This window comes from Semicossyphus pulcher, unplaced genomic scaffold, assembly GCF_022749685.1.
Source record: "Semicossyphus pulcher isolate SPU_LCO1_2020_fin unplaced genomic scaffold, fSemPul1.0.p SCAF_13, whole genome shotgun sequence".
NCBI lineage: Eukaryota > Metazoa > Chordata > Actinopteri > Labriformes > Labridae > Semicossyphus > Semicossyphus pulcher.
The window spans coordinates 2,931,197-2,956,839 of NW_027211637.1; the positions used below are offsets into that span (position 1 = coordinate 2,931,197).

General features: G+C 39.8%; 1 protein-coding gene across 1 annotated transcript; it reads right to left on the minus strand.

The window, feature by feature from the left end:
* Nucleotides 1–259: 259 nt before the first annotated feature.
* On the minus strand, nucleotides 260–19,104 carry foxp3b (forkhead box P3b). Its single transcript, XM_069660824.1, has 12 exons — nucleotides 19,035–19,104; nucleotides 7,514–7,680; nucleotides 6,291–6,381; nucleotides 5,982–6,156; nucleotides 5,480–5,572; nucleotides 5,236–5,323; nucleotides 4,141–4,215; nucleotides 3,827–3,980; nucleotides 3,351–3,427; nucleotides 2,786–2,887; nucleotides 2,058–2,179; nucleotides 260–1,971 (listed from the first exon to the last, which is right to left on the minus strand). Exons 2-12 carry the CDS (start codon nucleotides 7,676–7,678, stop codon nucleotides 1,914–1,916), a joined length of 1,200 nt encoding a protein of 399 aa, XP_069516925.1. The 5' UTR covers nucleotides 7,679–7,680; nucleotides 19,035–19,104; the 3' UTR covers nucleotides 260–1,913.
* Between the last annotated feature and the right edge of the window lie 6,539 nt (nucleotides 19,105–25,643).

The window sequence follows — 25,643 nt, forward strand, 5'->3', positions numbered from 1 at the left end:
GTTTTCAGGTTTAATGACACATTTGAAATTGTTTTTATGACAGTAAAGATCATTGATGTGAAGAGAGCAGAAGGAAAAGTGTAAGGTGTCGTTCTCTTTTCAATGCACAGAGGAACGATGTGAGACGATGCGGGATGACTAACCTCTGACCTACTGACTGAGGGCAGTTCATAAATAGGTTAACTCAGGCAGACAACGAAAAACCCACATTTACTCATGGTCGGATTTAGAAATCAGTCAACACAAAAACTTCCGTAAGTAATGAGTAAAAAAACTTTATGTGATCAAACAAGAGATACAGACAGCTAAGTTACACAAGTCTTTTAAAACGATACAGAATAGAAGCAGATATTTCAACAATGTTCAGTTCTTATGCAGTTTGATACACCAGGCAGAATGGCTGGGTAGATGTATATTCATTATCACAGCTATATGTTGTTTATTTGTGATTTATAAAGCTAGTTATATTTAGAGCTAACTGTTGTGTCCAGACTAAAAAGAGTAGCGAATGCAGATGCATTTTTTCTATTGGCCAGCAGGGGGCGACTCCACAGGTTGATTTGTTACCTCAGTAAACATTTTCCAAACTAGTTTATGTTCGAAATCTCTAGTTCAAGTCTTCTTCAACACAGCATGATGTTCATTTAGTTAATTACGCTCCTATTGACAGTCAAAAAAAGTTTAAAGAAATGTATGCTTAAAGGCATGGCTACCCTGTGACTGACCAGTCGCTACCACAGAGATCTGAAATATTCTCGGCCAGTTATAGAGAAATCGTCTGTTTCCTATTTAAGTATGTTGTTTGAGGCCTGTTTTTTGCTAGCCAAAATTAGCATCTAAATTAATATTAAAATAACCATGAATTATAAGCTGTGTCCCAATTCAGGGGCTGCATCCTTCAAAGGACGTATTTGAAGGACGCTTGGGTCACATGCGTCCTCCTTTTTCCGGGCCACAAAGGATCCATCAGGTGCATCCTTCGTGGCCCCGACGTATCCCGAGTTTCATTGCACGCCAATTCAAACAAGACGGCGAACTCAAGCAGCCGAGGAAGCACACTTTAAATGTAAAAGTTTTTGGTTTCAACTCAATCAAAGAGCTAGCGATACAAATGTTAAAAATGATGAAAGGGGCCTTGAAACAAACTATCTTTAAAATAATAGGCTAAGTTATGATAGCTAGTTAGCCTGCTAACCACGTGTTGCTTAGCGTCAGGAGCGGCGTTTGTTTAAGCAAGGTTCAGGATGGGAACAGCTGGTGACGCAAACAGGAAATCATCTGTATCATCTGTCGTTCGTGGCCAGCATCTTTCAAAGGATGCAGCACCCGGATTGAGACATAGCTAGTGAGTCACTTTGCTAACCAAGCTAGCATTGGTTACATGTTAGCCTTTGCTAGCCTCTCTCTCCACTACTTCACAACTGGCTCGTAAAAGAAAAGTACATTTGCAAAAGCAAAAAGGTCAAACTCAAGGTTCAAAACGGTATTCCACAAACCAAGGGGTGAAGTGACCGTGGCTACGTACCTGTCCTATATACAGTCTAACTAACATAAGTTCCTCCTGACACAGGGGAAAAGAAAAAGGGACTTAGGAGAAAACCCAGCACCAGTAGAAGCTCCAAAGTGTGTGGTTAGAGACATTAGATATGGGTTCAAAGCGGGAGGCAGTGACGCTGAACTGAAAGCAAATACTTAATCTATTTATTTCCCAGGCGCACACCCAAGAAAAACATATTTACATCCCAGTTTTGTTTGTTTTTTACCCTTTTTTATTTGGTAATGTTGTGTTCTTTCTTTGTTTTATGTCAATCAGAAGTGGGCCTCGAGCCACAAAAGGTTGAGAAGCTCTGATTTATAACACTACTCCAGATGTCAGACTGAAGCAGCAGCTCATTGCTGCCCTCTGCTGGTGTTCAGGAGTCCTCTGGACAATAGTGGGAGTAGGACTTGAACCACTTCACAGGACAGTCCCTGAAAAACACACATAGTTAGTGTGACTAACTAATTAACTGAATCTGGACTAGAGAGCAGAGATCAGCTTCCACATGTATTTGTACCTGTGATACTTCTGTCCTTTCCTCCTCTGGTACTCGGTTTCATCCACGGTCCACACGGCTCCCTTCCCTCCCTCCACTCGAACAAAACACTTGTGGAGGCTGAGGTTGTGCCGCACTGCATTCTGGGTAACACAGGAATAAAATGAAGGTAAACGTGTCCTGTTAGAAGTTTTTGTTGTTGTTACTGAAACCACAGGGCAACAAGACTACAGATTTTAAAAGTGCATGATGTGCACATTTCTTCCTTTCTAGACAGGCATATTGCAATATTTGAGTTATATAGGAGTTCTGTACTGTAAAAAGAGAATTTGTGACGTTGTTAGTAATATTGACATTTCTTCCTAATTTAATATAAATCTGCATGTCTTTCAGCTGTTTTAACCCCGACCTTGTCAGATCACTGCTGACGGCAACTTCTGCCTCACAAATCCATGAACTTGAACATTTTTTTGAATAATGGAGAGGATGGACTCACACATCAGTTACACGTTTAATGGATATAGTGTGTGGGAAATAGTCATCATTCTGATATGACTGGAACCTAAGGAAAAACTGTGTATGTAGATGATTTTAAAAGTGACATTTGCATTAAGACATAACATATGACACAGTGTGCATGCATGTATGTGTCATCTGTGCATGTGAGAGATGTATGTAGCTTAAAACAGCGAAACACACACATCCTTTCAGCAGGTATCAATTGAATGTCTAAGCAGAGTGGTTCAGACCTTCCAGGTTGCGGTGTTGTGTCTGAAGTAGAAGAACATGGTGGTGAACCAGTTGTAAATCTCATTCAGAGTGCGCTGCTTGTCTGGAGACTCCAGGATAGACTGCGAACAGTCAGACACAGTGAGAAACACACAGAGAGGAGCTGTGACAAACACTGACATACACTGTAAAACAAAATATCTTTAAATGCAGGTCTTTAAAACAAGGCTTTTTCCTTCGTGCATTGTGCAGCTGCTGTGGTTCTTAAATGTGCTTGACTTGACTTAATTTGCTTAGTTTGTACCATAATGACTGATGCAACACAAATGAGACACAAACTGGACTTGATTACGATAAAGCAACATTTCAGATACATTTACATCATAATAAAACATCCTCTGGACTTCTATTGACCTTTAATCCAAATCAATTCTGCTCTGGAATAACCTCATTTAATTTGAATCTTTCACAGATGAATGCAGCCATGCACCTTTATACATTTAAATATTTATCATGAAGACTTCACAACTCTCGCCTTGAGCGTACTCTATAGTAAACAACAACTAGTCTCTGAGAGAAACTCACCCATCTTATCAGGTAGGCGTAGGTGTACGGAGGCCTGATGTTGTTGTATTTGTAACATTCGATACTGGGAACCAAATCTGCAGCAACAGCGACAATAATATGAACAATTTTCAGTTCATGTAATCATTTACATACAATCAGGTTTATGTGGTTAATAAGCTGCCTGGGAGCAAATACCACGCTGCATTGGTGAGAAAGTTAAAAGCGACAAATTCTCATGCACAGCGCAGATTGTGAGAACATGTGAGAACAGATAAGAAGTATTTCTACGGTGGCTCTGAAGGGAAAAAACTACATTTCAGAAAACAGCACTTACATTTTTCATCCATATAATAAGTAGAAGTAGTGAAGTAGAAGTAGTGCTCGAGTTGTGTTTCGGTGGAATAAACCTTTTCAACTATTTGGAGATCATGTAACATTTACTTTTCTTGTTCTACTATTGTATCATAAACAAAGCTTCACAGAATATGTGTTACCGGGCAGGAAGTGGGCAGAACCAGCAGCTCTGTTTCCGTGCAGGGACAACTCCTCCAGATGTTTAATGGCCCATTGTTGCACTGCTTCTCCATCTGTCACCGCAGGCTGGGGCAGGTACAGAGGAAGGCTGTACGGCCACTCAGAGGCAGCCTTCTGCAGGCAATGACAAAACAGGGACAGTTTCATTCACACACAAAAAAATGGCTAAATATTCAAGTCTTCTTTTAACTCTACAGTAAGATACACTACATTAATCTATCATTTAAGCAAATTACGCTAAAAGACAGTTTGATATCAAAGAGAGGTAACCCACCAGATCAGTGTATTTGTTTTCAGAGAGGTGCAGGTGAAGCTGCATCGCAATCAGCTTTTGTTTTTCAAGGATGAGCTGAAAAGAGAAAAACGTGCACGATTTAATTTACATCAAATTGTGCTTTAATTTCATGAACGGACCCTCAGAGAATTTGTGGGTCATTAATGAAAGTTTGTTTCCACTGAACAGGCCTCAGATCATCCATCCATCCATTTTCTTCCACTTATCCAGGGTCGGGTTGTGGTGGCAGCAGTCTATGCAATACCCCTTTCCCAAAATTAGCGCGTTGACACAGGTTTTTCAAACATGTGAAGACCCGCTAATTAATGCCGATTGTCTCTTTTCCCATTGCCAGTGAAGTATACTCCTGTTGGTCTCTTTTCTGCTGTGTCACCGTCTGACGTCACAAACTCGCCGGAGACAGGGTTAGTAAACAGTGAATTACGGTGGTTAGGTCTTTATTGTATCTATTACTCATTCAGTCCGTTTATGAAACTCGGCACAGATAAATTTGGAGCGATATTCGAGAGATGACGAGGAGTCGCAGAAGTTACCGACAGTTACGAGCAGAGCATCGCACTGGAAAGGGGGCGGAGATTAACGTGTCAACACGGGTTTTGTGTTCCTATCAATGCCGATCGGAGCCGTGACGATAATTACCTGATGCTAATTGTAGCCTTTCCCATTAAGCAAAAAGACAGGTGTTTGCAGGTTTTTTGACCAGTGGGGAAAGGGCTCAAGTTACCCCCGATGTTCCTCTCCCTAGCAACACTCCCCAGCTCCTCCTGAGCTTTGGGTCTACCCCGGGGTTTCCTCCCAGTTGGACATGCCCGGAAAACCTCCACATGGAAGCACCCAGATGAACAATGTATTATTGTACAGGATGAATCACCTCCTGTAAGGTGTTGGACGTGCACTTACATGCATAAATTGTTAGCATTACTGAAGGATGAATGCTAACAAAACTGTCTTTGTTTCATCTTTGTTAAAGAACACCAGGATCTAATGTAGCAGAGATAGCTTACACCTTATTTTTAAACATTATTTTCCCAGGATCATATCTGGTGCAGCTGTAGACCTTTCTCTAGTTCCCACCTGACTCTCCATGCACTGAACCATATCCTGCTGGACTTTCCACTGAGCGATGCTTCTGTCACCATGACTGTGTTCAGAGCGGAGATGCCTAGAAGACAAACAGGACGAGGTTAATAGAAGCTCGGAGCTCCTCAGCTGAAGCACTTCTGTTTCTGGACAGTAACTTCAGGAGCAACCATGAGCTTTGGAGGCCAACTTCAATGAAGAGTGATTCAGTAAATGTTTTGTTAAAGAGTCTACTTACTTTAAGAAACTATGGAAATCTTCAGTCACTGCATTACAGCCAGGCCAGCGGCAGAAACCGCTCACAAACAGAGCACTGGTAGCCTCAGGGATGCTGGAGGGAAGAGAAAATTGAAATAGGAAGAGTAACAAATAAAAGCTTAAAGAAGGCAATATTAGTTATTATTTAACCAGGTATTGTCCTCAGACAAATTCACAAACTAAGTGTTATAAATTAGGCCATGGCACTCTGCTAGAAAATAGTGTTTTGCAGAAACTGTTGGACTTTTTAATGAGCCAGAGCTTCCACAGAGTTATGCAAGGACCAACAGGCTCACAGTAGCTCCCCTGTCCCCACACTCCAGCACTTTTTCCAACTTCCTGCACTCATTTAACCTCGCCAACTAAGTTAACTTTACTTCCAATATGCTGATATTCTACAGCTATTATTGCAGCAGAGTCCTGGCCAACCCATTAATGAGACATCAAACGATCTCGCCAAGAGCCACTTGCATCATTCTCACCCGTCATGAAGCCTGGCCTCAATGGAGCTCTGCTTCGGTCCATCTCTCCTCGAGGAGAAGAAGTGATGGCTCTGCCCGGGAGAGGAGCCCATGTGAGGTGAGGAGGACTGAGAGACACGGCCTGCATCCACCTCTTCTTTGCAAATGGAGATGGCTGCACTGTTCTCCGGACGCACTGAAAAAGGAAAAGTAACCTTTGATTTCTTGTAAACATGCAACAAAAGTACCAGTGCTGACACATGCACCGACACGTAAGATGATTGTCAAGTAGAAGGACATTAATGGTGTGTGACTAAAGTGTCTGCGTACCGTGATGTCGTCTGGAAGCTGTTTGGGAAAGTTGACGCAGCACCGACGGTCTCTGCTGCTTCTGCTTGATGCTTTCCATACTGCTGCAACGCTGCCAGGAAAAAACAACAGCAACTATTAAAAAGTAAAATTAAGTCACTGGGCCTCATGCAGGAACATTTCTGTATATAAAAGTTCCAGATAAGGCTCACTCCATCCACCCATTATATATACCGCATCCTGTTCAGGGTCACCGAGGAGCTTTAGCCCATCCCAGCTGTCATTGAGGGAGAGGCGGGGTTACACCTGGACTGATCGCCAGTCACTCACAGGGCTGACACACAGAGACAGACAACCTTTCATGCTCACACTCACACCTACGGGCATTTTAGAGTCACCCAGCATGTCTTTGGACTGTGGGAGGAAGCCAGAGTATCCGGAGGGGACCCACGCATGCACGGGGAGAACATGCAAACTCCACACAGAAAGGCCCGCTACGTCTGAACCAGGATTCAAACCAGGAACCTCCTAGCTGTGAGGCTACAGCGCTAACCACTGCACCACATTGTGCAGCCACATAAGGCTCACTCTTCAATTTAGTATATGAAGAAAGTTTGATAAGATGTTACTAAAAGTTACGAGAGAATAAAAAAGAACTGCTGTTGGATACAAGCAAACATAATTAGCAGTGTCAGTATGGAGGTATTACAGGAAGAAGAAAGTATTAATAGCAGAGCTGCACGTTAACAGAAAAAAAGCAGGAACAGAGTCTAAATAAATAAAGCAGTGGTTAGCGTTGTTGCCTCACAGCTAGAAGGTCACCGGTTCAAACCCCGGTTCGGGCAAGGTGGGCCTTTCTGTATGGAGTTTGCATGTTCTCCTCGTGCATGCGTGGGTTCCCTCTGGGGTCTCTGGCTTCCTCCCACAGTCCAAAGACATGCTTGTAAGGTTAATTGGTGACTCTAAATTGCCCATAAGTGTGGGTGTGAGCGCCTCTATGTGTCAGCCCTGTGATTGACTGGCGACCAGTCCAGGGTGTACTTCGCCCAATGACATCTGGGACCGCGACCCTGAACAGGATAAGCGGTATAGATAATCGATGGTTGAATGAACATTTATGTACATGAAAATCTTCGAGGTTATCACTTTAACAACAACCACCGTAAGTTGCTAAATTATGACGATAAAATAAGAAACAAACGGAGGATTACATTTGCAGTCACAGGATTTGTAAGAACAAATACCTGACTTCCTGAAGCAGGTGGTGTCTGAGGAGGAGGTGAAGGGGGAGGAAAGGGAGGGGGATGAGAAGGACGAGGCCGCGGCTCCTCCAACTTTTTCATTTTGTCACGTTGTGTTTGACTTTGATGCTGTCCACATCTCGCACTCTCACTGGACGTCCCGGGCATCTCTGCAGAGACAGGAGACAAATTTACGCTTCACTGCTGAGACTGTAAGGTTTAAATTAGCTGTTACTGTAAGAAGAAAAAACACTCCATGTGTACACTCACAAATCCAAAAGCTTACTGCTTCAAAGATCTGATTCAGAACGCGAAATACAAAAACTCTCCCTAAATATCATGTTTTGCTTTTTGTTGTTTGAAGTGTTTTTTCTTGTGTTTATTTGTTTTGCACCTCACAGCCACCAAACATGATCATCTGACTCAAACAAGACCTTTAAATAGTTCCAGACCGATACAGAAATGACTGTGAACTTACAGACTGCAGTCATGTTTAAGGGTTTACTCAAGTGTTGCAAGACGCTGATAAGCAGATTCTGTTCCAGACTGTCTGCTCTGCTTTTCTAGAAATAAATGATCAAACAGTCAAACTGGTCTCTGTCCAGCATCCCACGTTTTCTAACGAGGACGCGTCAGAACAAAGCAACTGTAAAGAAGCAGCTACAGTTTGATCGACTGAAGCAAAGAGCATGAAAACATCCTCACAGGAGGGATCATCTGGGACCTTCTAGAAGAGGTTGAACCTTTAAACTCATGTAAAGCTCGATATTATTGTCCTTTTCTGTTTCAGTTCAGTTCAATTCAATTTTATTTGTATAGCACCTTTCATACAGACGTAAACTCAGCGTGCTTTACAGATGACAAGACAAACAAACACACACATGAATAAAATACACATAAACAAATGAATCCAGAAACACCAATATAAAATTCAAAATGCATTAAGAAAATGACCTTGTACTAACCCACATAAACTCAAAGTATAGGCCTTATGCTCCCTGACCTATCCCTATAAGAGCAAACACACATGTTTACACCAGACGCACACAAGGGAATCCACACCATACAAACACACACACTCATAAAGTTAAAAAAGTTTCCACAGATCTCAGGTCAGGAGGCAGTTTGTTCCAGAGAACAGCACAATAGTTACTGAACGTAACTTGACCTGCTTTGTTTTGGACGTTACATGCAGGAGGCTCATAGCCAGGTTGTTTCAGTGACAGGTGAATAGGAAAAAGAATCATAAATGTAAATACCAAACTCCCACACAGGCTAACATGGAAGGTTTTTATGATGTGTCGCTCTCTTTCTCAGACTAAAACACAGACAGAAACTGAATCATCAGGTCGTATAGCTCTCCGTAATGTTTACTTTCTAACCAAATACTTTTTGTTTCAATCTTTCATGATCTGTTGATGTAAAGAATTTAAGGAGAGGATGTTTTTTGGTTTCTAGTAAGTTGGTATATTTTTTCGTGAGCCATACTTCAGAAGAATTACAGGTAATACAATGATTTGTACTGTTGCATGTAACAATTATAGCCCGCCTCTCGCCCAGCTGGGATCGACCCATGAGCCTGCACAGGATAAGAGGTTTAGATATTTAGATATATTCCATTACATGAACTTGTATGTATCTTTTACCTGTCTGCGTTTATCTTCCGTCAATCATCTCTATTTACTTTCTACTTCAGAGCCAGAAGAACAAATGAGTAATTCTTGTGCATGATTTGTGTTTTTGTGCACAACAACTTGTGTGATTCTTGCTTTTCTTGCATTACCTAATTTCGACACTTCATTTGCGCTCCTGAAATCTATTCCGCTTATCCTGTTCCTGCACGCCTACGGGCATTCTCTCAAAACACTGAATCTGTGCTCCTAAAACCTGCTTTGTTTTGCTTTCATGTATTTATGGAACACATTGGGACAAAGGACTTCTGATGAAAAAGCACCTTTGGGCTACTTCAGCCTTTTTTTCAACTGTCTGTTTTTACTAATGTGCACTATCTGTGTTCTCAAATAACCTAAACTAATCATTTGCATGTTGAAATGACAGGAAAATAGCATTAACAGCAATACTGTTGAAATGTTAACTTGTTTCAGGGACGGTAAAGATGGCTTAGTGCTGGTTGACTGGCAACATCTGAAGTATATCCATGTTTGTCGGTTACAACATCAACACTGTTTATCTGAAAATAAAGCACAACCTCCAGCCAATCAGCATCCAGCGTGAGCACATTAAAGTCTTCAGTGGTACAAAACGTTTTCCTTTATACCTTCAGACAGAGAGTGTGTGCTGCAGGTGCACACACACACACACACACACACACACACACACACACACACAGATAGCATCACCACAGCCGAGTGGGAGATGAAGCTGCTCCACTTTTGGTGCAGCTCCGTGGGATGTCACCTGTAACCACTGGGACCGACTCTTGTTTGTCAGAGATGCCTGGATGGTGTCGTTCCCTGAATTGAACTGCACTCAACGACGCTCAAACACAAAGCCGTCAGACTTTTAAAGTGATGCTTCAGACAGAGCACGGAGCTCCCACATATACTTTGTAGCTCTGCAGCTCTTCTTCAAGAACAGCTTGATGTACGTTCGGTTGTATTCAGTGCAGAAATATGTTCGTTGTGGGAAACAGAAACAACTTCTCCAGTGTCCGTTGATAAGCTCACTAAGACAGGATTGTTGTCTGGACTCTTCTGACTGACATGAATGAAGTCTTAAGGTCCTTTACTAGAATAATAGCAGCAATAGTACACTGTAAATGCACACTTTCTCCAGTACAAGTTAAAAATTCTAAATTATACTATTAACATAATAAGATATTGACTTATCTTAACTTCTATTATCAGCAAAACATATCAGCCATAATTCTTATAATGCAGGCATAATGGTAAATGTTAGATTGAATTGAATATATTTTATAGCTTCTATGATTAATTTAAAATCCTAATCCACAGCCTCGGATATCAGTGTTTGTTTCTGACCACTATCAGGACTCCAGAGAAATGTTTTCATCAGCAGGAAGCCTTTTTCTTTGTCTCTAGTGACTGCGAGGAAAGAAGCTCATGTACACGACCGTGACAGAGAGACGTATCCCTGATGATGGTTTTGCACGTAACCGTTAATCGACGACTTAAGATAACCAGCTTGTTTTCAAAAGACGCCCTAGAGTCTTTGCAGACGCCTCTGGTTTATAGTCCCACGGTGTAGAATAAAGGGTTATTACAAAGCTTTGTTCTCGCAGCCATCAGTCAAATGAACATGTAGTAACAACGCTGCATAGTTGCTTTAAGTCACTTATCTGTGGTGTTTGTAAAATGTGTGTCAGGATGGATGCCTGGTCACAACCGCAACCAAATATAACAAAGGGCGGAAATAAGGTAATCTAACGTTAAACTAACCAAAGTGAAGATGCTAGAACACAATGCTAATACAGCTCCCAAGAATATTAAGACCACTGCAAAAATATGTTTTTCTCTGGTTCTTTAATTTATAGGTTTGTGTTTGAGTTAAAGCTGTCGTAGGTAACATTATTAAAACTAACTTTTTGTCACATTTGCTCAAATTTAAACATGCAGTAGTACACGAGAGAGATAATCTGTAAAATAAAATCATGTTCTACTGCTCCTAATGGCATTTGTTAGAACCTAACGCTCCCGAAACACAACAACCAATCAGAGCCGAGCAGTCTCTCAGGCTGCTGTCAATCACACGCTGCGCAGCACCACTCCTCCGCGCATGCTCACACGGTCGAGCTCAATTTGTTCAGTGTGCGCAGCGTCAGCCGGTTTGTGTCTACAAAGGCTTAAAAACAACCACCGGGAAAGAACAAACTGACCATCCCTCTATTGCCAACTACGGCTTACAGTACAAAGACCGTTAAACTGAAGAAGAGAAAAGAGGAGAAGCAAGCTAAAAAGAAAGAGTTGGACCGAGACTGAAATGAAACGAGAGTAAACATTGGAGCGGCATGTCCGAGGTGGAGAGAGCTACGGGACCTGAAAGGATTAAAAAGCGATGCTGAGTTAGACAGTTCTGCTCGACAGGTAATTACCCCAGCTTCATTTCTACTGTAACTGTCTTCAAACACTGTCTCTGCATTGTTCTCAGTGCGGCTGCTGCTCAGCGTTGTTTAATGTCGGAGTGTCTGAAAATATCTCTGAAGTGCCCAGGCAGTGTGACCGTGTCAGACTTTCTCCTGATAGTTGTGTGTGCCTGTGCTCTCACGGCTAAATGTTCTCAACGTCAGTGTTACTGCTTAGTCGGCTCTGTGTTTTCCACAGTCTCTGTTAGCAAACTGAGTGCTGCTGGTTTTGCTAAATAGAATTATCTGTAGATTATCGTTTACAGCCAAAATTTCCTTTGGTTTGATGTGTATCTGCTTTGATAGTGTTGGTGGTGTAATACAACGGCTGCGGTTGTTTTCATTTCACGTTTTACTGGTGTGTCTGCCATATTGTATATCTGGCTCCTTCAGTTGCCGTGGTTACTAGCCTGCGTGCGCATGACAGCCACCTCTGCGGGGAGGGCTTTGGAGGCAGGACTGAGCGCTGCGGAGAGAGAGGGGGAGGGACCTGGAGGTTGTGATCTTTAAAATTTTGAAGCAAAGTCAGCTCTCTTCTCCATCTTACCTGCTGTAGCTTTAAATTGACTTTTTTTTTATCATATTCAACATTTCTCCAACGTCCAAATCAAATATTCTCATTAAGGTCTTTTACTTGCAGAAAATGACGACTGGTGAAGAAAACCAAAAGATGTTTTACAGAGCTAGTTCATGTTCATGTTGGAACAACATTGTTTCCTAATTTTTTCTGGAGCTGTAACAATACAGATGGGCCATGTGTGCAAGAGCTTCTGGTTTTAGTTTTGAAGCATTTCTTGGTAAACACATTTCTTGTTGCCACAGTGATGTTTGCAGGTTGGATCAATTCAACCAGATCAAAACAGGGGAAGTCGGGGGAAGGTGCATTTAGTCACCATGGTGCCGTTCTTTGTAACAAAGTGCTCTTTTAAAAGCAGACTTAAAACTTTGCTTGTCTCTTGTGCTTTTTGGCTGTTAGTTTGTCTGGATTCATTTGTTTATTTCGTCAAATCGTCTGCGATAGCAGACAAGCTAACGGTAGCTAATGGTAGCTTATTTCACATTTAATTTATTTGGGTTTTTTGTATCTAAAGTATACAAATACAATTGAATTGAATTGAATTAATTCAGGGAAGTATGAAGTGATCCAGCATATAACTCGCACTACAACCACAAATTCTTATTTTTGTGAATTACATTTGACAGAGCCGGGCTATCAGGTTATTACAATCTTAATCATCCTTTGCAGTTTTTATGACCATTGTTTTTACATTTAAATTTCCAAGACATGATGAAGATCTGTCATTGCTTTATCTTCCATTTACACGCCACCATAGCTCTCCGTGCTGCACACAATGATGACTGCCATCATGTAATAAGCTGTGATGTAAAGCACGAGAGTGGGCCCCTCTCACAGCTATCTCACTGCCACATCAGAGATCTCTTTAAGGCTGTAGGGAAGCGTGCATCTACACAACACACCAAACACAATATGTTCTATGCAAATGCACACCCACAGACAGGAATTCAGTAGAAAAGTGAGAGCACGCAACATGTTTGTGGTTGTCACACTCCTCTCACATTCTGGCTTTCCTTTGAGACTTCATGTCCCCAGAAGAAGACCTTCAGAGTGCATGCAGGTCGGAGTGAGGAGAGCTTTAGTCACACGAACCACTCAGAGTGATTCAATATAAGGCTGATATTCACTTGGTTTTTTTGAGTCAACATCTGTCGGCCACAAATAGGGTTGAAGAAGTATTTCCTGTTTGGATATCATAATCAGCCACATAACAGTGTGGAAAGTTGCAGATGCCTCATTCTGGTACTACGATCACCGTGCGTGTATTACTCACACACTCCCATATCTACAATCACACTTCCCAATCACACTGATACTTTCTAATGAATTTGTGGTACAGTCTTGTTTTCAGATAAAAATAAACTACATCACATTTTCTGTATTTTAACAAAGTTTTTTTCATAAATGTTTCTATGTGCTTTAGTTGTATCTTTAACTTTCTATGTATGCGTTATTTACAGCCTGAAAGTGCAGCGCTGCAGGCTGCTTAACAAAAAATCATGTGGGCTTGTGTGCGTGCGAAGAAGGACATTTGAATATGGCTAATCTGAATGTTATCTTTGGCGATGAAAGGTTTACTTTTTAAAATATGTAAAGATATGTCTATATCTATATATTAAACTCATCCCTGCCTGTTATAGATTTAAACGCTGTTGTTTATGCATTTATTTGCTTCCTATCTTAAATTCTTTCACTGTAGGAATCAGCTTCAGCTGCTTGTAAATATCCCTTCCCACAATATCCAATAAATAATACTCATACACCTTTCCAAACATGTACTGTTTTATTTTTTGGTGCATTTTTTTTAGATTCTTTTTTAGGACTTTTCTTTAGAGGAGGAAAGTCGATCGTGTCGGAAACAGGGGAAGAGAAAGTGGGGAAGACATGCGGCAGAGGGCTGAGGGTGGGAGCGGAGCCCGGGGTCACCGCATTGAGCCTGGGGTGTACGATTTAACCGCTGAGCTAAACCAGAGCCCACTTGGTGGTGAATTTTGCAGTTGAACTTGTTGTACAAGTTTGCAGTTCATACTTTTATTGTTGTTCTTTTTTAGTTACGAACATGTTTGAAACATAGATACCAATGCAGCAGTCCTTATTCCATCTCCTGACTCCTCAGATCTGGTGACCAATCACTGCTCTCCAGTTCATATTAGATCAGTCTGACACTAACACTCAGATCAAACCCATCTTTGTCCTCTACGCTGGCCTGTCCACGAGGTAGCTCTTATTTGTTTGTATTGTATTTCTTTGTGCAATGTGTGTTCTGACTTCTTTCAAGATTTCTTTGATTAAATGACATAAATCCTCTTGTTTGTGTCTGTGTTTGTATTTGATCATTCTTATTTCTGTTGGTGAATTAGAATTGAATGTTAAAGACCTACAGTGAATCAAAATGACAAATTCCACTTCTCAAAAAGGAAATGAATCCCTTCGAAAGACACAATAAAATTAATAAAAAGCGAAAAGATTCAACAGGAAATAGAGACGGTGGCTTTCTCATTCTGTCCCTGGAAAGCACCTGATGATGTAGTTTGTAAAACCAATGCAGCCGATTATTAACAGTATAGAAATCTAAGGTCAAAACTTTTGGTGACTTTTATGTAATCATAAATGAAATCAAACTTTATCTTTAGATGATCTCCTGATGTTGGGATTAAAGGTTTCTGTGCGTCACGTCTGTCAGAGTGGGTTTCATCGCTCAGCCCTCCCTGACAGCAGGAACAGGAAGCTGACGGCCTACACAGAATATTATCGTCATATCACCTTTAGATTTCTGTAAGATTAGAAGAGATCAGTTATCTATCAGTCATCAATAGACAGAGATAACTTAAACCTTCAGGTATATGTAAATGTATATGTTCATTACCTCTGGAGAAACAGATAATTATGCTGGGCTCTTGAATGAATGGAGGTGACAAATCAATGACACCCACAGCTGTGACTCAACTCTATCTCTAAAGAAAAACTTAAGCAGATTATCTTTTACTGGTTCTAGATAATTTCACTTTGAGTTTCAGATTATTCCGTCAGTTTGACGCAAAAAAAAATCTCAGCTCAGGGTCCAGTTAGAAGTCTTCTCCTGACCCAGCTAGCAGGGAATGTTCCCATAACATCGCCTAACATTACCTACAAGTTCTAATTACGTTGGAAAGAAAACGTTTTAATCTAATATTCAAAGAACGTTTTAAGGATGTTTATCATTTCAAATAAAGTTCTTGTAACGTTAAAACTTTAATTAAGACAAAACGTTTTAACTGCAACACTCTGAAGATCTTTTCAGGATGTCATCGAGGCCTGGGACGTCAGAACGCCTTTTATAAAACATTTGCTCAATGTTACATAAAAACAAAGGTAGGACATGCTTACTGCAACATCCTGAGGATCTTTTCAGGATGTTAGTTTGGCCTGAACATTCTGGGAACCAAATAAAAACGTATTACCGGAACATCGCACGTAACATTCTCAGAACGTCCTTAGAACAACACATTTCTCACAGGGGAGCTTTCAAACACCTCGAACAGCAGAGATATTATAACAATGTGAGCCGAGTAAACGTCTGTTTTCAAGGTCAGAAAAATTTATTTTTCGGAAGTGTATTATCTTAATGTTTTGAACAAGATGTTCAACAACCCAAGTAACAATGGAAATTTCTATTTAAACTAGACAGAGCATAAAAATAGACACTGTTTATGAGTCAAACCAAACCAATATTTGGTGAACTTTAAAGGCGTCAGAGGCTTCATGAGAAGAGAGATCTTCCAACAGCGTATGAAATCCCCCTCCCCCCCACACACCTTTAAAGCAGAATAGAGGGGCTTTCATAAGTAAGTTTAAGACATGTAAACAATGCAAGAGTTGCATCACGCTCTACAGAGATTAGACGTGGGTGTCTGATTGCAGCCTGACGAGACAATCCAACCATTAAGTCCGACCATTCAGAAGAGCCCAACAACAAGGTTCAACACAACCATCTATGACAATATCGTGAGGCTGAGGATGCTCCTGTTCTAATAACAAGAGACAGTTTTCCCCTTTTCTCTACCACTCAGCCGATTTATATCGTTCTATAGTGGCTTCAAAAGCGATTTCAGCAATGAGTCTTTCAACTTACAAATGGCTATTTGTTTAATGCTGGGATCCTAAGGTAATGGCACCCAATGACACCCACAGCTGTGACTCAACTCTATCTCTAAAGAAAAACTTCAGCAGATTATCTTTTGCTGTTTCTATAGAATTTCACTGTGATTTTCAGTATTATTCAGTTTCACACAAAAAAACCCTTTCCCCTCCCTGCTTTAAGTCCGACCATTCACAAGAGCCTGAAGGAAAAGTTATGTGGACAAAAGGTCCTAAACTCAAACATCTATTACAATTTCTTGAGGCAGTGGATGCTCCTGCTCCATTCATAAGAAATAGATTCTTCTTCCACACAGCTGATTTGTATCTTTCTATCGTGGTGAGGCTTTATTATTTGGAGGGATTATGGCAAAGCGATTAAAGCAATGACTCTCTCAACTTAGTAATTTAGAGATCCTTCATTGTCTCTGGTAATATTATTTTGAGACAAGAGCAGGATTGCTTAATGGAAATAATCCAGGATTTACAGCAATCTGTCATTAGGAAGAAAACCTAAATTACTCAGGTATTTAAAGGATACCTGTATTAGCTTGAAGTGACAGTTTCTACCTAAATATGAACTATTGAATTACATAAACTTGTTAGAATATTTTACATTAAAACGATTTAGCTGAGCTTTTATCAGAGGCAACGTACAATAACTGCATTTAACTGTGTGGATACAACCAAAGAAACTGCAACAATTATGCAACTAGCTGCATTAAAGAAGACAAACTGCTTCAAGTGGTGGAAGCTGTCAATGTGATCTTTGTTTATCATATTTACTTTCTTAGTTTAGGGTGTTAGCATGCTAACATTAGTCAAAAATACATCTGAGGCTGATGTGACTGATTAAAAATTATAATATTTACCAGAAAATGATGCAAGATTAAAATTGGCAAATTTAATTACAACCAGTTCAACAGTTGTGGAGACATGTCAGCCTCCATCACTGGAGTCATGAAGCTGTTGTGGCGAAACGTTTGTTTTAACACCGTTGTAGAGATGCAGAAAATGGAAAGTGCAATATGTGACATAGTGTGCGTGCATGTTTGTGCCATCTGCATATGTGGACGGAGATTTGTGCTGAATTATCTATGTCAGTAACATTGCTTCCGTCTGGTGCAGACAGCTGTTAGTGCTGGAACTGTGACTTTTGTGGAATTCTAGTCTGTAACTGCAGATGGACAAAGTATATCTTATCTTGTCTTAAAATATCCATACATATATTACATCACATCGTCCACGTGTAACCTGATAAAACATGCTTTAGGATGGATTTGCATCAGATATAAATTAGTTTTTGGCTCCAAATGGCACTAAAATCTGATAACTCAGTTTACTCTTTTCCCCCTTCATTTTGATGCACAGACTGTATTTGGATCAGGCCTTGCGTACTTCTTCTTGATTTTGAATTTGCCATTTTATCTTCCTGTTTCTTGTTGCTGAGACACAGCTTATGTTTAATTTTGGTTTCAAACAAGAGAACTGGATGATAGTGAACTAGTCATATAACAAAACAAAAAAAGAGAAATCAAAACTGTTATAGGAAATGTTTTCAGTGTTCTCTTGGGATGTTTTCGCGAGAACATCAGAACATCGTGAACCACCGCTCTTCACCTCTGCAGACCCATTTCCTGATTTCTGCTGCGAAGATGGCTGCAGCTTTTAGAGAGGTTTCATGAGGTGTTAAACACAGGGAAAACCCACGTTATGCCTAACTGTTTTTATTAACACCTTCAATCACTGCCTCTTTCCAACAGTGCATAAAAAATGTAAAATACATGTTGAGTGTACCAAAGTTTTTTTTATCAAATCAACCGAACAGCTTAAAGACTTGTGGTGAGCTAGTTACGACAATTTAGTGTATTTGTAGATGCAATAGTTCAGAGACAAGTTACATTACATTTACATTGAAGTAAATAAACATTTATTAATTATGTTTTTGCCTTTTTAAAGTTTAAGTTGAGGCAGATTTTGCGCAGCAGAAGAAGAACCGTTACCATGATCCTCACATGTCACTGCTTACATTTCGTTTTGGTTTGCAACTATTTACACAAAAAGCACATCCTGCTATATAAAGATCATATTAAAAACAATATTATTTTGTTGTTAAGTATTTTCTAAACCAAACCCGGACAGAAAACCTCTTCTGCTGAGTGTTTTCATGTAATCTGAAGAAGTGACGTCTTTTTTACTGTTTCCTGTATTTACTACAATTTGACAAATGTGACCACAGCAGCCGTCTGAGTGTTTCACGTATACTCGAGAGATCCTTAAAAGATCAATAAGAGAAAATTGCAGCTTTAATTTTTCATTGCACTCTACTGTGCATGTTACTCAGTCTATTACAAGTGTTTATTTCAGAAGAGCTTAACGTGATCATTTTGAGGAAAAGTGTGAGAGAGAGTTTGTCCAAAAAAAGAAAGAAGATAAAGATCAAAGTTGAAAAAATGTAAATCTAAAAAATAATCTCAAAGTGAATCTAAGGTTTCCTTCAGCCAGACAAACGTAGGCCCACTGTTTGAACTCTGAAAGCTCTCGTGCATGACGCTACTGTTGCACGTTGTCATTTCAAATATATGGAAATCCAACGACTGCACAGACATTATTCATAAGATACTGAACACATATTGTAATCAAACACAAAATCTTTTCCCTTCTGTCGCTCTGTAATGATCCCAATTAGATTTGACATTTTGGGGTAAAACTCTGAGATTTGTGCTTACCGTGTCTCCTCCGTGCAGAACCGCCTGCTCGTCTCTGTCTTCCTTTTCTCGGGTTTCTTCGAGGGAGCGACTTTCTATTCCACAGGAAATATGGGTTTAGACAACCTTTAAGACAAAGGATGGCAGACAGACTGCCTGAAGTGTGAAGAAGCCTGCATCATTTAGGTTGTAAACTCAAAAAAAAAACTATTAAAGGTGAACATTAGAATAAAATCAAAATAAAGTAATCTTTTGAAAAGTTTTACTGCAGTTGTTGGAAAGCAAAAAATCTACTTTACGACTTAAACACTTAAATATTTTAAAATACCTAGGGATACTTAACTATTTAACATCTTACAAATGGCACCTGATGTTAGTCTCAATACTAGAATAAAGGTACACATCGAGCATACACTCACCTGACGACAGCCTCAGAGGACAGGGCGCATCAAAGCTACGAGACATCCACTCTGTATTTATAACCTAAGGAGGAGACAGAGGACAGTTATCGTCCATGTCTCCAGCAAATCAAAACACAACAAGGAACCGCAACGAAAGCTGTTACACTTTCCGTACGACGCTCTGACAACCTGAAAAAATATGTTTGTTGGAAAGTAAGCCGTTATACACCTGAGCTAAAACAACAAACAGGTCGCCTTTCTGCAAATGTTCACACTGTACGGCAAAAACAATCTATATGTTAAAGGGCTGACTGTGTTACATACGCTTTGTTCCATCACCTCTTCCAGACCTGTTTCTGAAATAACAGGTAACAACTTGGTGTCACGTAGGATTTATTTGAAACATGAACAAAAAAAAAGGAGTCCTTTGCTGCTTTCTCCTCATCTGACTGCTGCTTTTATCAACAAGGCCTCTTTTTCATATCACCTCTGGATTCAACTCAACCAGCAGAGACTTAAAACCAGCCTTCACTTATTCAAAGATCTTAAGTGGCAAAGTCATATTTTTTAACTTACTAGTTGTAATGAACATGTTTCATGTTCAAAAGAGAGACTGTAAGCTTGACCTCGGTACAGTGGAGGTGAACAGAAAGCCTAAAACGTCAGTGGTGTTTTCTCTGAGACGTTTCTGCCCCAGATAATCCACACACCTCACTGTGAACGTCGTTGCTGCAAAGAGGAGATGTTTTAATTTTTAACAAACCTCCATTTGAGGGGCTGGGATTTAAACTGAATGGTTTTACCCAATACTATATATTATTTTCAGAAATGTACAGTAACGCATCCTGTGTCTTGTTCTCATCTGAAGGTGGTCGGGATGGCAAGTAGGTGTCAAAAGTTGTGTCTTGTTAGATTTATTAAAACACTTATTAAGGTTACACTTTAGTTAGGATTAAAGTAAGAAGGTGGTTTCATTCGGTTACAGCTATATTTATTTATTACATTTTTTGGCCTTTTTATGCCTTTATTCAGAGAGAGAGGACAGTGGATAGTTGTTCTAACAGGGGAAGAGAGAGTAAGGATGCAGGCGGCAAAGAGTGTTACCTCATTCAGCGATCGATAGTGACTTAGAGATTATATCTTTATCCATTACTCATGGTGGATTCATGTTGGGTCTCTCTCTATATAATATACAAAAAGAGTACGGTCTAGACCTGCTCTTTTTGTGAAGTGTCTCAAGATAACTTTGGTTTTGATTTGGTGCTATACAAATAAAATTTGATTGATTGATCGATTGAATGAAAGGGCCGACCCGGGGGCCGTATCGCGGACTATAGCCTCTGCACATGGGACGCTTGATCCAACTGCCGAGCCAAACAGGCGCCTGACACGGCTGTATTTATGACTGTGTTGTTTGTGTTTTTGCTTTGTGTTGCTCTAAGGCTGGGTGGCTATTAAAACATAGCTGACATAACACATAACAGACGGGATGAGATCAAATAAAATAGATTAAAAGAACTAAATCCCAGAGGTGAAATTTAGTTGTTGGATCAGCGCAAATACATCAAAATACCAGATTAATATATAATTACCAATGAATAATAAGTATTTAAAATAAGAACATGTTAAGTACTGCCTCAGGTGACAGGTGATACATTAACATAACCTTACACATTTACTTTTATAAGCACATTGGTATTAAAATGGAGATTGCATGCAAACTCTAAGATGTGTGTGTGTGTAAATGTAAATGTTTGCACCGTGGTAGTAACGTCACATTACAGTTCATCTCACACTGTTTTTTTGTCTTGTGATTTTTGGTTCATCTTTTGTCTTTTCGCTCCTGGGAAATTACCGTTCGGCAGCACAGGTGGTAACTAATTACAGAAGCGAAATCTCCTTTCGGCTGAACTGTAAACGTGTAAGTGAGCTAACAGGAACGAAAGCAGGACCCTGAAACTGCAACAGCAGAAAGGAATTCAGCTGAAAGATTATCCAGCTGTAGCACAGCTATGTTGTGTAATTCAAACTTTTCTGTTAAAGCTGTTTTCCTTTAGCTCTCGACATATGCGTAGATATTGTGGAAGTTTGAGCAGACACGTTGCGGTAATGTAAGAGTCATCATTTAATTTACTCTGAACTCTTCAAGTGTTTGGTTTGTGATTCAGTGCATTGTCACTTGTAACTGTTTTTTCATTTTCACTTGTGCATTTGACGCTGCCGATGACCTGAATGTCACAGCAGCATAAACAGTGTCTTAACTGTGTGTTCTCGTGGGAAATATCAACAAAAGCTTGATGACTGTACTTTCTGATCCCACATGATCCCCGAGCGGCACATGATGGTGATGATGATGATGAAGATAAGGTGTTGATTCTGTTTTTATTCTTGCTGACAAACTTCTTGGAGACTGCATGTGTACTGTAAAGGATGTTGCCATCTCTGTGCGTGATTCAGAGTGAAAACCATATAGTCGATGAGCCAAATGATTCACTCCTTCCCTTACAAAGGTGTTGGACGTGAGGGCTTATTCAGCACATTCGGAAAGATGGTGAGATTTCACTAGTAGTTGAATCCGACCAGTGTCAATCACAGGCACGGTTTTCATCTTTGGTTTAAACACGGTACAAAGTTTAACTGATGTATGGAATAACTTTAAAAAAAAATGTGTGAACACACTACGCGTTTCAGATCTGCTCTTCTCATGTTTCACAGTCCAGAATTTCTTTAGTAAACCTCCTTACAGCTGAAGAGTTTAAACCAGTGCTTGGTGGGACTTACTCTTTAGTAACACTCGGTTTATTAGGTCCATCTCACAAAAATGTCATTTTAAAGCCTATTTTCACGGGACTGGAATTTCCTGTGGACGGTGGAGGTCGTATGTTATGTTAGGTCTTAATCCAATTGGCATTTTTGTGATTGGTGACCATAATTTAGTTTTCTTTTTTGCAAGGTGTTTATTATCTGTTCCTTTTTTAAGCCTCTTTATTTAGAGCGAGAATTTTGAGGGCTGCATTGGTAACTATAAGTGAAACTTTTAACAGCATCTTGGGAAATTTGCAAATCAAAGAGACCCATTTTCAGAAAGAGCAGGAGAAAAATATCCAATAACAATAGTGCAACATTTTACTAACTTTCTATGCCTTAACTATTATGATGTAGTTGCGTAACATTACAGTTTGGACATGAATGTTATGCAGAGTATTCAAATCAAATCCAGGGGATGATATTTGTCAAATAAAATAAAAACAGACTACGTTTGCAAATGCGCATGAAACACAGAGACGTGGGGGTAATTTCTAAATCAAACGACGTCCCCTGGTAGTGTTTGTCCCATGGGAATGAGGCTTCATACAGCAGCTCCCTCCTTTATGAAGGTCATAATGTCCAGATGAAGTTGCATCTGTTTTAGAAAGGTGTTGATCAAACTACAGAATCATTTTAGAGGAATACGATTTTGGTAAAAGTCAATTTTTATGCAGATGATACAATCTTGTACGTACATGACCTAAGTCATGTCTCTGAACTTCAAACTGTTACTGAATGCTCGCCAGGAATAAATTAACCCATGAATGAAGTCCATGGCACTTTCTCTGGCAGCGTCCACAACCTCATTTTCAGAGCGCTTCTCTCTGGCACTTACTGTTGCTAGCTTAAGAAAGTTGTCAGGTGGCACTCCTGCTTCCTTAAGTAGAGACCCTTACGACTGTTTTCAATTGTTCTGTATGCTCAGTATTTGCTTTTATTTAAATACATTTTACAAAGAAACATAAAAACAATGTGAAGGAATCGTGTCCTGGCATTAGCAGCAGCTCTACACCTGGAAATTGTACCCTTGAAAAAACGAAAGGATTAGCATCTCCTCCGCCATTGTTGTTGACAAAGTTAATATCAGAAGTCCGTCCCTTCTCGATTTTGATTGGTCTGTGAGGGACAAGTGACATTGACGAGCAGCGGTGTTCCAGAAGTTGAACTATTTTGAACTGACAGTGTAGTGACAACAAACGCTCATGGTTTTTTTTTATTTAGAAAATAGATGCTGCCAGCGCACAAAAACGTTAGTGGACACAGGCCTTGATGCTCCTAAAAAAGGACTTGTGCAATCTTTTAGAAATACATTTCGTTGATGACAGTCTGACTTAAGTTTCATGTGGTCAATCGGCACAGAAAATAAAAATGGGCTTCTTCTAAAGGAGTTATGCTTGTTTTTCTCTGAAGTACAGAAAAACCATGATGCAATGGACACCTTAAAACAACTTGATCCAGGTAACCACGGTGGCCTTGGCCTCATTTCAGGAGATAAACATCATAGTAATTACTTTGTTCTCTATGAAAACACATCAAATGGAGAACTACATATCTTTCTATCTCTTAATGTCTCCAAAGGCGGCCTTAGTGTATGATATCCTTTGTCATAGTTTTGCTTTGTCTGATCTTTGACTGCTCATATTTCCTGCATCACTTTTTATCATTTATTGTAATTTTATAGCTCAGCTTTGGTTTCTGAATGTCTTCCTGTCTTTGTGCAATATATTCTTAATACACGAGAGAGATACAATTTACTTTAGGAGTGATAAACCTTTAGAAAACAACCTTTAGGCTCAGCAATACACTCAGAAATCTTGCATTTTCAGTAATGAACGTCTTGTTTTGGTTTGAAACTCTTCAAAAATATTATTTCCTGCCGTCAGAATGATTGTTCTGTGTAAACTCAACTTCTCTGTCATTGTCAGTATCAACAACCTCAAATGGTACACAATTCATGCCTAAAGAGGAAGCATTAACAGCAGTAAGCGGGGGGAAAGCCCAGTTACATGCTGTATGACATTCAACAGGTGTAAACATCTTGTTCTGAGGTTATTTTTTGTGTTGTCAAAGGTCATCTCAACCTAACAGAATGCCACGCAGGCAGAACGGAAGACAGAGTCCTCTCAGAGCTCCATTATTATTAACCTTATTAGGTAACCTGTGTTTCCCGGAATTCGTTAAGCTGCCGCTGCACTTTTTGCACCAAGTTTTGCAAATATTAAAACAGCTACAAATGATATACAATAAGATGATGCACATAAGAAGCAGGTACTCAAAGAACAAAAACAAACGTGGAGAATCTGATGGAAAGTATTTGCTCTCAAAGTGCTTTGAGGTTAATATCATTCTAAAGAAAATGAATTATTTCTTAATGAAGAATTTTATATTTGTGCTGTGCCTTACTTTTTGGCAATAATTATGTTCTTATCCCGTAAAGCCAAGTATAAAAACCAGCCATGTGTTTCAGTGTGTAACAGCGATGAACTATGAGACACATCTATTGTCTAATAACTTGTATTTAGTGTAGTTTATTAGTTTATTTGACAGGGGACGTTCACAACACAACTGTTGAGCCAAAGTTAGCTATATTGCTAATTTACATCTGTAGTCCCTGGGCAAATTTAATGTCTCCAAGAAGGATGTTTTTTATTTCAGAATCAGAAATACTGTGTTTATCGCCGTGGAGAAATTTGGTCGATGCAGTTGCTCTTAAACAGACAAGCAGCAAGAAATATGAATAGAGCTAAGTCATATGTAAAATATGTGATTTATATATACGATACAAGTGTATAGAACAATATATAAAGAAATAGGAATAGAATAAAAATATAAGCAATAAGAACATTTTGTTTAATTTAAGTACTCTGCCATTAGGTGTTGTGTTCTTATGCAGGCTACAATGGAGCCACTGTGATTCTTGATGAGCCTCTCGTCCCAGCCAAGCACCACCACTGTGTGAATAATATCTTTGGAGATGACCATGGTAGACTCGGTTTTTAAAACACTTACAGCATTATTTCAGAACGATCATTCTATTTTAAAATGCTGTAATGATTAAAATTCAGTCAGTTTAAGTTACCTGTTATCCTCCAAACCAGCACATACATATACTGTACATACTTTACCACATTTTGTTCAGCTGTTTAGATTTTGTCTGCTATGTGTGAGTTCAACATTCTGCTCTAATTTGGCACATCCCGCATTTGGGTGCTGCGTTAGCTCAGCATTTAAATTGTGCACATGCAGAGGCTACAGTCCTCGATGTGGTGGCCACGGGCTCGACTCCCACTCTTTGCCGCGTGTCATCCCACTCTCTCTTCCTCTGTTTCCCACACTATTCACTGTCCTCTCTCTATCTCTATCTCTCTCTCTCTGTCACTAAAGGCATAAAAGGCAAAACAAGAAAAAAATGGCACCTTGA